The sequence below is a fragment of the Entelurus aequoreus genome, linkage group LG05 (assembly GCF_033978785.1).
Source record: "Entelurus aequoreus isolate RoL-2023_Sb linkage group LG05, RoL_Eaeq_v1.1, whole genome shotgun sequence".
NCBI lineage: Eukaryota > Metazoa > Chordata > Actinopteri > Syngnathiformes > Syngnathidae > Entelurus > Entelurus aequoreus.
In genome coordinates this window covers 84976155-84990818 of record NC_084735.1, presented here as the reverse complement: position 1 = coordinate 84990818, position 14664 = coordinate 84976155, and the positions used below count along the sequence as shown (strand labels likewise).

The 14664-nt window shown below is 39.1% G+C and overlaps 1 protein-coding gene across 1 annotated transcript; it reads left to right on the top strand.

The window, feature by feature from the left end:
• Positions 1-1835: 1835 nt before the first annotated feature.
• Positions 1836-14664, top strand: cct6a (chaperonin containing TCP1, subunit 6A (zeta 1)). The gene is made up of 13 exons (XM_062049147.1): positions 1836-2059; positions 2526-2589; positions 6506-6640; positions 10861-11034; positions 11143-11246; positions 11312-11582; positions 11848-11930; positions 12139-12235; positions 12303-12450; positions 12531-12664; positions 14100-14202; positions 14279-14351; positions 14416-14664. Exons 1-13 carry the CDS (start codon positions 1923-1925, stop codon positions 14486-14488), a joined length of 1596 nt encoding a protein of 531 aa, XP_061905131.1. The 5' UTR covers positions 1836-1922; the 3' UTR covers positions 14489-14664.

The following is a 14664-nucleotide window of genomic DNA, read 5'->3' as shown; positions in this document are numbered from 1 at the left end:
ACGTCAGGATTGGAGCATTCACACGCAATTCCTTCAGGAATTGCCTCATCTAGTATGTAATGATTTTAAGATTTGGCACCGTTATTGAGGGGTTTGCAGACAGATTGCACCGTTATGGGGTTTAATTGCCCATGCTACTAGAAAATGAGTCATTCTTAAAGGAAACATAGCATTTTGGAATTACTTTTTTTACCCCAGAAAATATATAGATATCTGATTTTGTTTATCATTTTTAAATTGTATTTGTTTTTAATTTATATTATTTTTGGATTCTCTATTTTGTTTCATTGTTCTGTTACGCAGTAGTTCAAGTGTGCACACACCAGGTAAGGTAACACAATTTTGTACACACATTTTTATCATTATAGTTGTTTCTATATGTTTTGTATCCATTTAGACATCCTTGTCTTACTCATTAATTGTGTATTTATATGTATTGTTAAAGTGCTCTTGTGCTACAAAATTCGAACTAGTAATGTCACGGCCAGAGCATGGAAATATGGCACCGCCTTATGGAATGTTTACATAGAAAACAAAACAAAAATGTAATTTGAGACAATATTTCAGAATAATTCCCGCCAATAAAATAACATTTAAGTAAATAAAATATTGTCTTATAACTGATACGAGTGATTGTTTCCTTGATTAAACTAATAACAACGAGCCAGTCTTTTGAACGGCTCTTCAAGATCCGGTTCCTTTGAAAGAGCCGTAAATCCCATCTTTACTGGCTGATTAGATATGAGTGTTTTTTGATTGATTGATTGATTGAAACTTTTGTTAGTAGATTGCACAGTTCAGTACATATTCTGTACAATTGACCACTAAATGGTAAGACCCGAATAAGTTTTTCAACTTGTTTAAGTCGGGGTCCACGTAAATCAATTCATGGTACAAATATATACTATCATCATAAAACAGTCATCACACAAGTTAATCATCAGAGTATATACATTGAATTATTTACATTATTTACAATCCGGGGGGTGGGATGAGGAGGGTTTGGTTGATTTATTATTATTTTTCTTTATTTTTTTTCTTTTTTTTTAAACGTTTATTTATTTATTTTTTATTTATTTTTTTAACTTTTATTTATAAACTTCAACATTTACAAACAGACAAGAAACAATCAAAATAAGTACAAAACAGTACAAAAAGAGTACAAAGCAGCGCCAGGGGTTATAAATTCAAAGTAACTAAAATAGAATGCAAAATATATATATATATATATATATATATATATATATATATTATATATATATATATATATATATACATATATATATATATATATATAAAATAAACAATAAAGTGCAAAGCCATAGGCTCACTCAATTTCAGTAAATAACTTAAATTTGGAACACAGCATCATCGTTTTCACAGCTTTTTGGTTGTTAGAGTTAGAGTGTTTTAATGTAGAGTTCTAATTATTTTTTAAAGGCACAAAAGAGGGTTTGTCTGATAACAGCCCTTCAGTCATCAACAATTGCATCATCAGTGACAACATGTGGCCTTCAAATGATGTCGGAATTTTTATAAACGTTCCCAGAGCCTAATTAATAAATAAATAAATGAAACGCAGACAAAACTTTTTAAAGAAAGAGTCAATGGTGTTGAGTCAAATAAATCTGCTCCCACTGGACTGAGTAAAAAGGCACATGTGTGACCGTGTGATATAAACATATCAATGAAATAGAAAAGTTTCGAGTTTTTATTTATTTATAGGTTAAGTAAATTGAAATAATAGTGATTACTTTGTCAAAGTTGTGTCAATAAAACACAAAAGAAAGCCAAACGTCCGAGCCCAGCTGGGTTCCCTGAACGTCTCAAGAGAGCCCACGTGCAGCCTTTCTGGAAGCTTCCTTCCTTTTTAGTCCACTGAGCTTCACTTCGAGCGGCGCTTCTCGACTCTTAAGCTCGCCATGTCCGCCGTGAAAGCGCTCAACCCGAAAGCGGAGGTGGCCAGGGCCCAGGCGGCCTTGGCGGTGAACATCAGCGCGGCCCGGGGGCTCCAGGATGTGTTGAAGAGCAACTTGGGGCCGAAGGGGACCATGAAGATGTGAGTGCCGCGGAGTAGCCTTTGTGAGGGCGGGCTAGGCTAGGCTAGGCTAGGCTAGGCTAGGCTAAGCTAACCACGCAGCCTGTTTTATGTCTAAATGTGGCGTTCTTGTTTACGTGCGACATTACAAAGTTCTCCCCCCGTGTAGTGCCTGAAAAGTCGTGTCAAGTTAGGCAGAGTTTCTCTTCATTTTGAGGCCGCTCTGAGCTAACAAGAGTGCCGGCGCACGTTGCGCTGCCCAGTCATGATGCGCCTTAAATGGCTAACGTTAGCATGCTGGCGGCTGTCGTTGAGGCGTCACCTCCTCGTTAAAAATGTACATTTAGCAATATGTCAAAATTGACAGTCTTGTGGTTTTGGGGTTTTCATCGCCCATGGACGTGTCTGCAGTAAGAGGCGGGATTTAGTACATTATCACTTTCAGGCTTTTGTACACTTCAAAAATGAAAACGTGGTTCTTGTGCAGGCTGGTGTCTGGAGCAGGAGACATCAAGTTGACCAAAGATGGCAACGTTCTGTTACATGAGATGGTAAGATACTGTTTTTTCTCTAATAATCCCCGTTTTTGGTTGTACTGTGCAGTATTAAGCATGGGCCCTTGACGAATTTTGCTGAACGATGTATTGACGTACAAATTATGGCTGATTAACGACATTATTGTCAACTTTGTTTTAAGACCAAACTAACCACTGATGAAATGATATGTAATACTTAGGGCTGCGAATCTTTGGGTGTCCCACGATTCGATTCAATATCGATTCTTGGGGTCACGATTCGATTCAAAATCGATTTTTTTTTTATTCAACGCGATTCTCGATTCAAAAACGATATTTTCCCGATTCTAAAGGATTCTCTATTCATTCAATACATAGATTTCAGCAGGATCTACCCCAGTCTGCTGACATGCAAGCAGAGTAGTAGATTTTTGTAAAAAGCTTTTATCATTGTAAAGGACAATGTTTTATCAACTGATTGCAATAATGTAAATTTGTTTTAACTATTAAATGAACCAAAAATATGACTTATTTTATCTTTGTGAAAATATTGGACACAGTGTGTTGTCAAGCTTATGAGATGCGATGCAAGTGTAACCCACTGTGACACTATTTAAAAAAATGTTTTTTATAAATGTTTAATGATAATGTCAATGAGGGATTTTTAATCACTGCTATGTTGAAATTGTAACTAATATTGATACTGTTGTTGATAATATTAATTTTTGTTTCAATTGCTCTGTTTATTGCAGTTCTGAGTGTTGCTGGGTCGGGTTTGGTTTTGGGATTGCATTGTTATGGTATTGCTGTGTATTGTTTCATTGGATTGATTAATTAAAAAAAGAAATGAAAAAAAAAGATAAATAAAAAAATATTTAAAAAAAATCGATTTAAAAAAAAAAAAGAAAAAAAAGAAAATCGATTCTGAATCGCACAACGTGAGGATCGCGATTCGAATTCGAATCTATTTTTTACAGTTTTGTACCGTTTTTTTCCGGACTATAGGGCGCACCGGATTATAAGGCGCACTGCCGATTAATGGTCTAATTTTTATGTTTTCATTGCCGATATTCCGATATTGTACAACTCTTAATTACCGATTCTGATATCAACCGATACCGATATATACAGTCGTGGAATTAACACATTATGCCTAATTTTGTTGTGATGCCCCGCTGGATGCATTAAACAATGTAAGGTTTTCCAAAATAAATCTCAAGTTATGGAAAAAAGCCCCAACATGGCACTGCCATATTTATTATTGAAGTCACAAAGTGCATTCTTTTTTTTAACAAGCCTCAAAACAGCAGCTCGGAATTTGGGACATGCTCTCCCTAAAAGAGCATGAGGAGGTTGAAGTGGGGGTGGGTATGGGGTAGCGGGGGGTGTATATTGTAGCGTCCCGGAAGAGTTAGTGCTGCAAGGGTTTCTGGGTATTTGTTCTGTTGTGTTACGGTGCGGATGTTCTTCCGAAATGTGTTGGTCATTCTTGTTTGGTGTGGGTTCACAGTGGGGCGCATATTTGTAACAGTGTTAAAGTTGTTTATACGGCCACCCTCAGTGTGACCTGTATGACTTTTGACCACGTATGCCTTGCATTCACTTGTGTGTGTGAAAAGCCGTAGATATTATGTGATTGGGCCGGCACGCTTTAAGGTTTATGGCGCTCTGTACTTCTCCCTACGTCCGTGTACCACTCCGTACGGCGGCGTTTTAAAAAGTCAAACATTTTACTTTTTGAAACCGATACCGATAATTTCCGATATTACATTGTAAAGCATTTATCGACCGAAATTATATTATTGTACATCTCTAGTTTTTATATATAAGGCGCAGCACCTGATTATATTGAGCATTAAAGGAGTCATAGTATTATTTTTGTCTAAACTGAGAACACTTCCTTGTGGTGTACATAACATGTAATGGTGGTTCTCTGGTCAAAACGTTGCATAGATTATGTTTTACAGATAATCTTCAAGTCTCTTTCTGACAGTCGCTTCAGGATGCGCCGTTTTGTCGGTGGTCTTTTTTACGTGGCTCACCTTGGACAGGGTCTTCTCCTTGTCATCTTTGTTGTAGCGGTGTAGGGTACAAGGGCGGAAGTGGAAGACGTGTCAAAAAATGGAGCTAACTGTTTTAATGACATTCAGACTTTACATAAATCAAAAACAAAGCAGCATCTTGTCATCCCGGAAACAACACTGGAAATGTTGTTGTCCCGTGAAAAATCATCTGACCGGAACTCCCTAATAACTACAGTTCCTTGGGTGAATAATGTAAACTCACTATACCGGTACGTTTTAGCGCTTTCATGGCGAGTTTACTGACAGGTATAAGAACTTTACACTACTTTATATTAGAAATGGCAACAGTACAGGATGAATGTCCCATAACAAGAAGATAGAGAAAAAGAAGAAGCTTACGGACGGCGGACACACGCAATTTTTCAGAATTTATGCATATCCCAAATACAGATGAGGTTCTTTTAAGCTCTCGTAAAAGCAACTCTTACCAGAAGGTAAAAGTTGTTTTTGCATAATATTGCGGAACAAAACCCCAGATAATGTCTTACCTTATACACACACCATAATAATACTCGTATGTTGAAGCACATCAAGCGGTGCGGCTTCATAGCTTACCAAAGTCGTACTAAAACATTTTGATAGATTTTTGAGCGCCGTGTGTAATGTTCTATATTTTCAATGGAACGTGTTTACTTTAGTCATATTGCCATCTAAGTGCAGCCTACACTTATTTCTTATGTTTGACTGCCATCTACTGTTCACACTTATCATTACACCACGTACCAAATAAAATAGCTTCGAGGTGGGTAAGCTCAACCAAATTTATTCCTTACATTAGGCGCACTGTCGAGTTTTGAGGAAAAAAAGGATTTTAAGTACGCCTTATAGTCTGGAAAATACGGTAAACACTTTCAAATGCAATAAACTTGTATTTATCGTACATTTTAAAATTGTAATCGGAATGTAAACTTTAAAATATCCAAGTTAAGCAATATTAAAAATTAAATATAATCTGTTAGCAAACTTTAGAATTTGAATAAAAATCACAACTGAAAGCATTAAAATAGATTCTGTCTCTGTTAAGTAGTGATAAATAACATGGCTAAATAAAGGCATTGTGATCATCATCACAATATTGTTGAATGTGCTCATAAAGCACTTGGTTCAAAGATTATAGCGTGTGTACAAGTTTTTGTTTTTTTATTAAATAACAAAACTAAAAAGACACAATATGCTTTCTTGGCAGAGCAAACATCAAAATATTGTTCTGGCTTTATAAGAGCCATATTTTAATTGTTTTGTATATGTGTATCTTCCATCTAAAATTGTCAATGTTTTAAAATGTTGTTTTTTTTTTAAAGCAGATTTATGTGACGTCACGCAGTTTACTTCCTGTTGAACGGACATTTGTCCGTTTCAAGGCGACACTGTCGAGTATACATTGCCAACTTTGTACAAAGACAAACTTTATGTTCAATATGAATACTGTATCTTAGTTGTTTAGACTGGATATGATGTTTTTAATGGGGAAATATGTTAATGCCTCTTGTTTTCATGTCCATATTTAAGATGACTAGCAAGCCAACACTAGTCAATCCATAAATGTATCAAAGTGCGTTTTTTTGATCATTTTTAATTCAACACGGTAATGTTAACCGTTGCTAATCCGTTTTACAATCGTTTATTATTGTTATCGTTTATGTGCATGTAGTACAAACACCCGCAGCTGCTGAGACCAATACACAAGAGAGACTTATCGAGGCTGACAAACCTGTCGACTTTATTTTAATTTTGTTTAATTGACTTATGGAATACTGCCCCAAGCCTACATTCTATCACTATGTATACTCTGTGTGTGTGCACCTTGTCCCCAGTTGCACACGGTATAGAGAGCACTATGTTAAAAGGTCTTATTTGATGTTTTGCAGCAAATTCAGCATCCGACGGCTTCGCTCATCGCCAAAGTTGCAACCGCCCAGGATGACATCACGGGGGACGGGACCACCTCCAACGTCCTCATCATTGGGGAGCTGCTGAAACAGGCCGACTTATACGTGTCAGAGGTCAGACGGATGAGAGTTTAGTTATAGCAAAATAGTTTTATATACAATCCAACATTGGGGCTGGATACCTCACGATATCATTAATATTATTATGCCGCATAATTTACCCACAGTGCAACATAACTAAGCATGTGTAGTTGTCTTTGACAGTGACACTATTTTACACAAACTTAGAAAATGCAACATCTAGATCAAATATATTTATCAAATATCTATTGTTCTTTTGTTGCTGCTATTGTTCAATGTACTTTGTTCAAGTTTCTAGAGACTTCTCCAATCCTTAAAACAAAAAATCTATTTTTTTTCTGATATTAATGGAGACTACTCTTGTTAAAGACCCCTTTACTACCCTTTACTGCAGCAAGCCTGATGTCACGCTTGCTTCGCTCTGCTGCTCCATCCAGCCTTTCTCTTTTATTACCGTATTTTCCGCACCATAAGGCGCCCCGTGTTATTAGCCGCACGTTCAATGAACGGCATCTTTCAAAACTTTGTTTACCAATTAGCCGCCCCGTGCTATTAGCCGCACCTACGCTACGCTAAAGGGAATGTCAACAAAACAGTCAGATAGGTCAGTCAAACTTTAATAATATATTACAAACCAGCGTTCTAACAACTCTGTTCACTCCCAAAATGTAATGTGCAAATGTGCAATCACAAAAATAGTAACACTCAAAATAGTGCAGAGCAATAGCAACATCAATAACTCAAAGTTGCTCGTACGTTAGTGTCACACAACACACAAAATAAACATTTAAAGCTCACTTTCTGAAGTTATTACTCATCCACAAATCCCTCAAATTCTTCTTCTTCTTCGGTGTGCTTCACTTGTTTTTTGACACCATAGATGATGTGGACGCGCATGCAGTCGTAGATCAACAGGAACGGCGCTGTGTGAAAAAAGTCACCCGGTCTCTTCGCGTAAACGTCTATCAACCACTCGCTCATCTTTTCTTCATCCATCCATCCCTTCGAGTTAGCTTTTATGATGACGCCGGCTGGAAAGTTCTCTTTTGGCAAGGTCTTCCTTTTGAATATCACCGTGGGTGGAAGTTTCTGGCCGTTAGCATGGCAAGCTAGAACCACGGTGAAGACGACTTCTCATTCCCTGTGGTGCGAATATTCACCGTACGTGTTCCCGTTGTATCCACAGTGCGGTTCACAGGAGTATCAAAAGCCAGTGGAACCTTGTACGCGTGTCTCTTAGTAGGAGACATTTTGTGGTCTTTACAGAAACACACGAATGAAATGAAACGTAATATCCGCGCGCTTCCTCTTCTATGGGGGCGGTTGCTTACCGTAGAAGAAGAAGCGCTTCCTCTTTTACGGGGAAAAAAGATGGCGGCTGTTTACCGTAGTTGCGAGACCTAAACTTTATGAAAATAAATATTAATATTAATCCATATATAAGGCGCACCGGGTTATTAGCCGCACTGTCAGCTTTTGAGAAAAATTGTGGTTTTTAGGTGCGGCTTATGGTGCGGAAAATACGGTATTTGCATATTTGTTTATTTTGTAGATCGCTCTCCGCGGGTATATCTCGGATATATAAGACATGACGTCTCCTCTCCAGACAATTCCGTGCGTATTTCTTATGTCTTCACAACATCCGGTTTCGGCAATGCTGTGTCTGTGATCAGTCTTTTGTTCCGTGCGTCACTCGTCAATAGTGCACCGATAGGCTATATATACAGTATATCCATTTATACTGTAACGGCCTGCTGGTGTTAATGTTTATGTGCATGTGTTACTAATGTTCAGAGTTCCCATGATCGTGAACACACTGTGCCTGGAAGGGGATTGGTGGAGAATAAGGAAGTGTTGTGTGTCTGGGAGTGAAGCACAGAGATGAACGTGTGTACGCGTTGGAACTGAGCCCGTTGTTAGCATAAAATTGGAAAAAGTTCAAAATAGTGCCAGACTTTCTGACTTGACTTCTTCTGGAGGTTCAGTGTTTCCCACACATTCATTTATTTGTGGCGGCCCGCCACGAAAGAATTACGTCCGCCACAAATAGATTTATTTATTTTTTATTTTTTACTTTTTTGTCCTGTCCAGCTTCTCAGGCAAATCATATAGTTGATGTAGATGCCCATATCGGCTGTTCAGATTTACTTTACAAAAGAGAAGTGTAGGATACTTCTCTTGTTGCCTTATTTGTATTTGACTTTATTAAATGTATTTATATTATCATTTGGTGCAGCCGGGCCGGAGCAGGAGGGGATAGAAAGAGAGAAATTATGTTGCTGGTAAATAATATGGTTGCAGTAGTAGACTAAAGTTAAATTATTTAGTATGCACTAATTAAAGGGGCAGAGCTTTAAGAGACAGTTTAGCTTTTATATTTTATAAGATATATCTTTTGTAAGAACCACAATTAATAAATATATTTCAGTGAATAACTTATTGTTCAAATCTGTATATAAATATGTACATAAAGTGTTGTAATTATATTGTAGGATGGATGGATGGATGGACGTTTAAAACAAAACTGTTATTATTAATTAGTAAGTATACATTTATTGAGCCTTTTTAGAGAAAATCATATTGTAGTAAATTAGGCAAATTACTCGATGATGTCATGGTGACCACGCCCATAGCCACGCCCCCACCGCCACGGGTATCTTGGCAGTTTATGGGAAACACTGAGGTTTCAATGCTTTATTGATTTTATTTTGTTATAATGTAAAAAAACAAACACATTTTTAAGGCTTGGCGGTTTTTATTTTGCAATGGCGGGCCACCACAATCAAGTGCATGTCTGGGAAACTCTGGGATTATATTATCATTTAGTATAGGGATACATTATACTTAAGTATAGGGATACAATAAAATTTTATATAGAGACACAATATAATTTATTTTTAGAAATACATTATACTTTAGTATAGGGATACATTATGTAAGAATAGAAATATAATATACAGTAGTATAGGAATACATTATACTTTAGGGATGTATTAAACTTAAGAATAGGGATACATTATACTTTAGTATGGAAAGATAATATAATTATAGGGATACATTATACTTTAGCATAGAGATACATTATACTTTAGTATAAGGATACATTATACTTTAGTTTAGGGATACATTGTACTTTAGTATGGAAATAAAATATAACTATAGGGAGACATTATACTTGAGTATAGAGATACATTATACTTTAGTATAAGGTTATACTTTAGTTCAGGGATACATTATATTTTAGTATAGAAAGATAATATAATTATAGGGACTAGGGGTGTAACGGTACACAAAAATTTCGGTTCGGTACGTACCTCGGTTTAGAGGTCACGATTCGGTTCATTTTCGGTACAGTAAGAAAACAACAATATAAATGTTTGGGTTATTTATTTACCAAATTTGCAAAATATTTTTCAAAGTGGAATATTTGATGTGAAGTAATGGGAACCTTGGATAGGTCAATAATTCATAATAACATTGATTTTGATTCAATATTATGTTTTGAGCAATGACAGTTTGAAAGGAAAAAAAAACAGCTTTGTTTTATTAGTCAACATTGCAACTTTGTCTAAATTACATTTAACCTTTAAGCTTTTTTATTTCACGTTTATTATGTTTTTGTTTATTTTAATAGTATTTTTAGAATGTGCCGTGGGCCTTTAAAACATTAGCTGTGGGCCACAAATGACCTCCGGTGCACACTTTTGACACCCCTGCTATAGATAATAAAAAATCAAATCTGATAAATCTATGGATAAAAAGCAGAGCCTGGCGACGCATGCGCGTTTATCATAACTCTCTGTCTCTGCCCCTCCCTCACCGATGCTGCTGCGCGCACAATTTGTTTTGTTTTTAACCCCTTCTTAACCCTGAACGTACATTGAAAATACACGCAACCCTAACTCAAAATGCCGGACATTTGAGGCATTTAAGAAACTCTGTCCTGACAGCTCCGCAAAAGAGGACATGTCCGGTGAAAAGAGGACGTATGGTCAGTCTATCCTAGCCCGTTAGCTGCTAGCATGCCGTGTGTTGTCCCTCATCGTTTACACAACGTGCGCTACGCTACTTAATATGTCCGTGTGGAAACTCGTTTGGTACACTTCTGAACCAAACCGAAGCCCCCGTACCAAAACGGTTCAATACAAATACACGTACCGTTACACCCCTAATAGGGACACATTATACTTTAGGAATACCTTTAAAGTGTCACTTTCTATGTTTTAAAGTTGAGTTTTGTTTTTGTGCATCAGGGTCTTCATCCAAGAATCATCGCTGAGGGCTTTGATGCCGCCAAAGAGAAAGCTCTGGCCGTGCTGGAGGAGGTGAAGGTGACGCGTGAAATGGACAGAGAGACCCTCATCAACGTAGCACGCACCTCCCTCAGGACCAAAGTCCACACCGAGCTTGCCGACCTCCTCACTGAGGTCAGATTGCACGTTGTTACCTCCGCCAAGGAAGCCAAAGTCACATAGAAGATGCTAGCAGACAAAAGTTTGGAAGCCTTGTTGATGATTTTGTTGTTGTCTCTCCAGGCTGTGGTGGACGCAGTGTTGACCATCGCTAAGCCCAACGAGCCCATCGACTTGTACATGGTGGAGATCATGGAGATGAAACACAAGACCGACTGTGACACTCAGTGAGTCGTCTTCTCTGCCGACCTCTCACCTTGGACTGCTGTTGATGCGTGTGTTCGTGTTCAAGGCTGATCAAAGGCCTGGTGTTGGACCACGGGGCGAGACACCCTGACATGAAGAAGCGTGTGGAGGACGCCTACGTGCTGACATGCAACGTGTCCCTGGAGTACGAGAAGACGGAGGTCAACTCTGGCTTCTTCTACAAGAGCGCCGGCGAGAGGGAGAAGTTTGTGGCGGCAGAGAGGAAGTTCATCACAGAGCGCGTGCACAAGATCATCGACCTCAAGAACAAAGTGTGTCCTGACGGGGACAAAGGCTTCGTTGTCATCAACCAGAAGGTAAACTAATCAGGTGACGATGCGTGCGTGTCGGTCGCCCGGTGGACGCGTGCTCGTCGGTTGGGTTTCTGTATCCTAAAAAAGCACAGTGAACACCCAGGCGGTGCCAGCGTGGTCCCCCCTGGTCACATGACTGTGCCAGAGTGAGTGTGATCTGTAACTCTGCGTGAGGGGACCCCTGCCCCCCCCATCACGTATTCAACAGATCACAACAAAACTAAAGTGAAGTCTGCTTGTGTGCTGATGTTGTTTGCTGCTCTCTTAGGGAGTGGACCCTTACTCTCTGGACGCTCTGGCCAAGGAGGGCATCATCGCTCTGCGCCGAGCCAAGAGGAGGAACATGGAGAGGTGAGGTTCTCCCGTTCTCATGACTTGATAGCACAGCGAACACGCGAGGACGCCATAATTGGCGTTCTCGTCTCTCATGCGTGTGCGACAGCAACTTAGGTCTTACCCTCTGCACCTGAGCACTTTTATGTCTGAGTGTATTCGTAAGACCAAAACATAAAGCACACGAGAATAATTAGAAGGCTAAAAGACGTTTGCTTCCTGGCAGACTGACGCTGGCATGCGGCGGCATCGCCATGAACTCCGTGGACGACCTCACGCCAGACTGTTTGGGCCACGCCGGACTCGTGTACGAGCACACGCTGGTGAGTTGTCATCCCCGCGGTCGCGTCCGCCCAAATGTCCCGTCGGTGACGTCCCGTCGTGTTTCAGGGCGAGGAGAAGTACACGTTCATCGAGAAGTGCGAGAACCCTCGCTCGGTCACGCTGCTCGTCAAAGGTCCCAACAAACACACGCTCACGCAGATCAAAGACGCCGTCAGGGACGGCCTGCGTGCCGTTAAGAACGCCATCGAAGACGGTGAGACCAAGAATTATGTGCATAGAACATGAACATATTTGTTACTGTGTGGTGACCTCTAACCCCTGGTGTCTTTTCAGGCTGCGTGGTGTCCGGCGCCGGCGCCTTGGAGGTGGCTCTGGCCGACGCCCTCGTCAAGCACAAAGCTAACGTGAAAGGAAGAGCTCAGCTTGGCGTACAAGCCTTCGCCGACGCTCTTCTGGTCATTCCCAAGGTAGGCACACATAATGTAATATAAGTTGGATATGTTAAACTGCATGTAGAGATGTAATGATGTTGTTGATAACCGCGGTTAGTATTACTGCTTTGAACAGGGTTTCCACGGGGCATTACCACATTTTTCGGACTATAAGTCGCAGCGGCCGAAAATGCACAATAAAGAAGGAAAAAAACATAAGTCGCACTGGAGTATAAGTCACATTTTTGGGGGAAATGTATTTGATAAAAGCCAACACCAAGAATAGACATTTGAAAGGCAATTTAAAATGTCTAAAGAATAGTGAACAACAGGCTGAATAAGTGTACGTTATATGAGGCATAAATAACCAACTGGTATGTTAACGTAACATATTATGGTAAGAGTCATTCAAATAACTATAACATATAGAACATGCTATACGTTTACCAAACAATCTGTCACTCCTAATCGCTAAATCCCATGAAATCTTATACGTCTAGTCTCTTACGTGAATGAGATCAATTATATTATTTGATATTTTACGCTAATGTGTTAATAATTTCACACATAAGTCGCTCCTGAGTGTAAGTCGCACCCCCCGCCAAACTATGAAAAAAAACTGCGACTTATAGTCGGAAAAATACGGTACTGATTATTTACATTACATTTGTACATGTACTACACAAACCTAGAAAGTATACACTTGTCCCAGATTTTACACTGTGCTCTCAGAACAGATTATTAACACATTACCGTAAAATATCAAATATTATTTAGCTCATTCACGTAAGAGACTAGACGTATAAGAACTGGTGTTTTTATGGTGCGTTCAAGAACCACTGAACAGAATAGGCCGCCTTAAAGAAATAATAGATTTTATTTGTTATGCACTTTTTATTTAAAAAAAAAAAGTGCTCAATTGCAAACCAATGTTTAAAACAATAAAAGTTGAGCCATTAAAACCGATGAGACTAAAACACAGCGAGGCATGAGAAACACAAAACATGCAAAATAGTGGATTTTCTAAGTTATTTTTGTTATTAAAAATAACTTGGTCAAAAGATTTAGGTTTAAGTACTTTTTTCAGCACATTCAACAATGTGATCATTTTGGTTATAATTATTATTATAATAACATATGTATTAATCGCATTTTTGTATGGCGTATGCATAAATTATGCACACAAAGGCAAAAATGCATATACTGTAAACATTACACAAATGTTAAAACTATTTATTGTTTATGTATTTAAATCCATGTTTTATATTATAAATCATTTTTAAATGTCAGACTTTAGGGATACTAACAATATATATGCTGCCAAGTATAGCGGTGTTGTGCGCCTCCTACAGGGCAGAGAGAAGAACAAATTGGCAACATGAGGTGCATTGTGGGAAATCCCTCTATAGTCACGTGATAACTAATTCAACTGTTGTAGAAATGCATTTTGAACGTGTGATTGCGTCATCAGGTTCTGGCCCAGAATTCAGGCTATGACCCTCAGGAGACGCTGCTCAAGCTGCAGACGGAGTACAAAGAATCTGGTCAGCTGGTCGGCGTGGACCTGAGCACAGGTGAGAACATGTCCAGGTCATGTGATGTCCTTTAAAACGACAACGATGGTAATGACGATGATGATGATGTCATTAGGAGAGGCCATGGTGGCGGGGGAGGCAGGTGTGTGGGACAACTACAGCGTGAAGAAGCAGCTGCTTCACTCCTGGTGAGAACAACGCTGACATCCACTCACCGAACAACCTTTGACCTTTTTGTATTTGTCTCCACAGCACGGTGATCGCCAGTAACATCCTGCTGGTGGACGAGATCATGAGGGCAGGAATGTCTTCTCTCAAAGGTTAAAGTGGGCTCACATCAAGCAGTAAACAAAACATCATCAAGCTATTCATGGTTTTTTTTTTTCTACTCCCTCAATCATCGGATTTGTTTATTTATCACATTTTGTTGAGATGTTCATAGCACTGACTGACTCTGCCAGCAAGTTCTCTTTGTGCCCATTAAAGATGTTGCACCTCCAA

Excerpts from the sequence above, each read along its gene's own strand:
- cct6a (XM_062049147.1), top strand. The coding sequence starts at position 1,923 with ATGTCCGCCGTGAAAGCGCTCAACCCGAAAGCGGAGGTGGCCAGGGCC. Across the intron at positions 6,641-10,860 it reads CCGACTTATACGTGTCAGAG|GGTCTTCATCCAAGAATCAT; the intron begins GTCAGACGGATG and ends TTTGTGCATCAG. Across the intron at positions 11,931-12,138 it reads AAGAGGAGGAACATGGAGAG|ACTGACGCTGGCATGCGGCG; the intron begins GTGAGGTTCTCC and ends GCTTCCTGGCAG.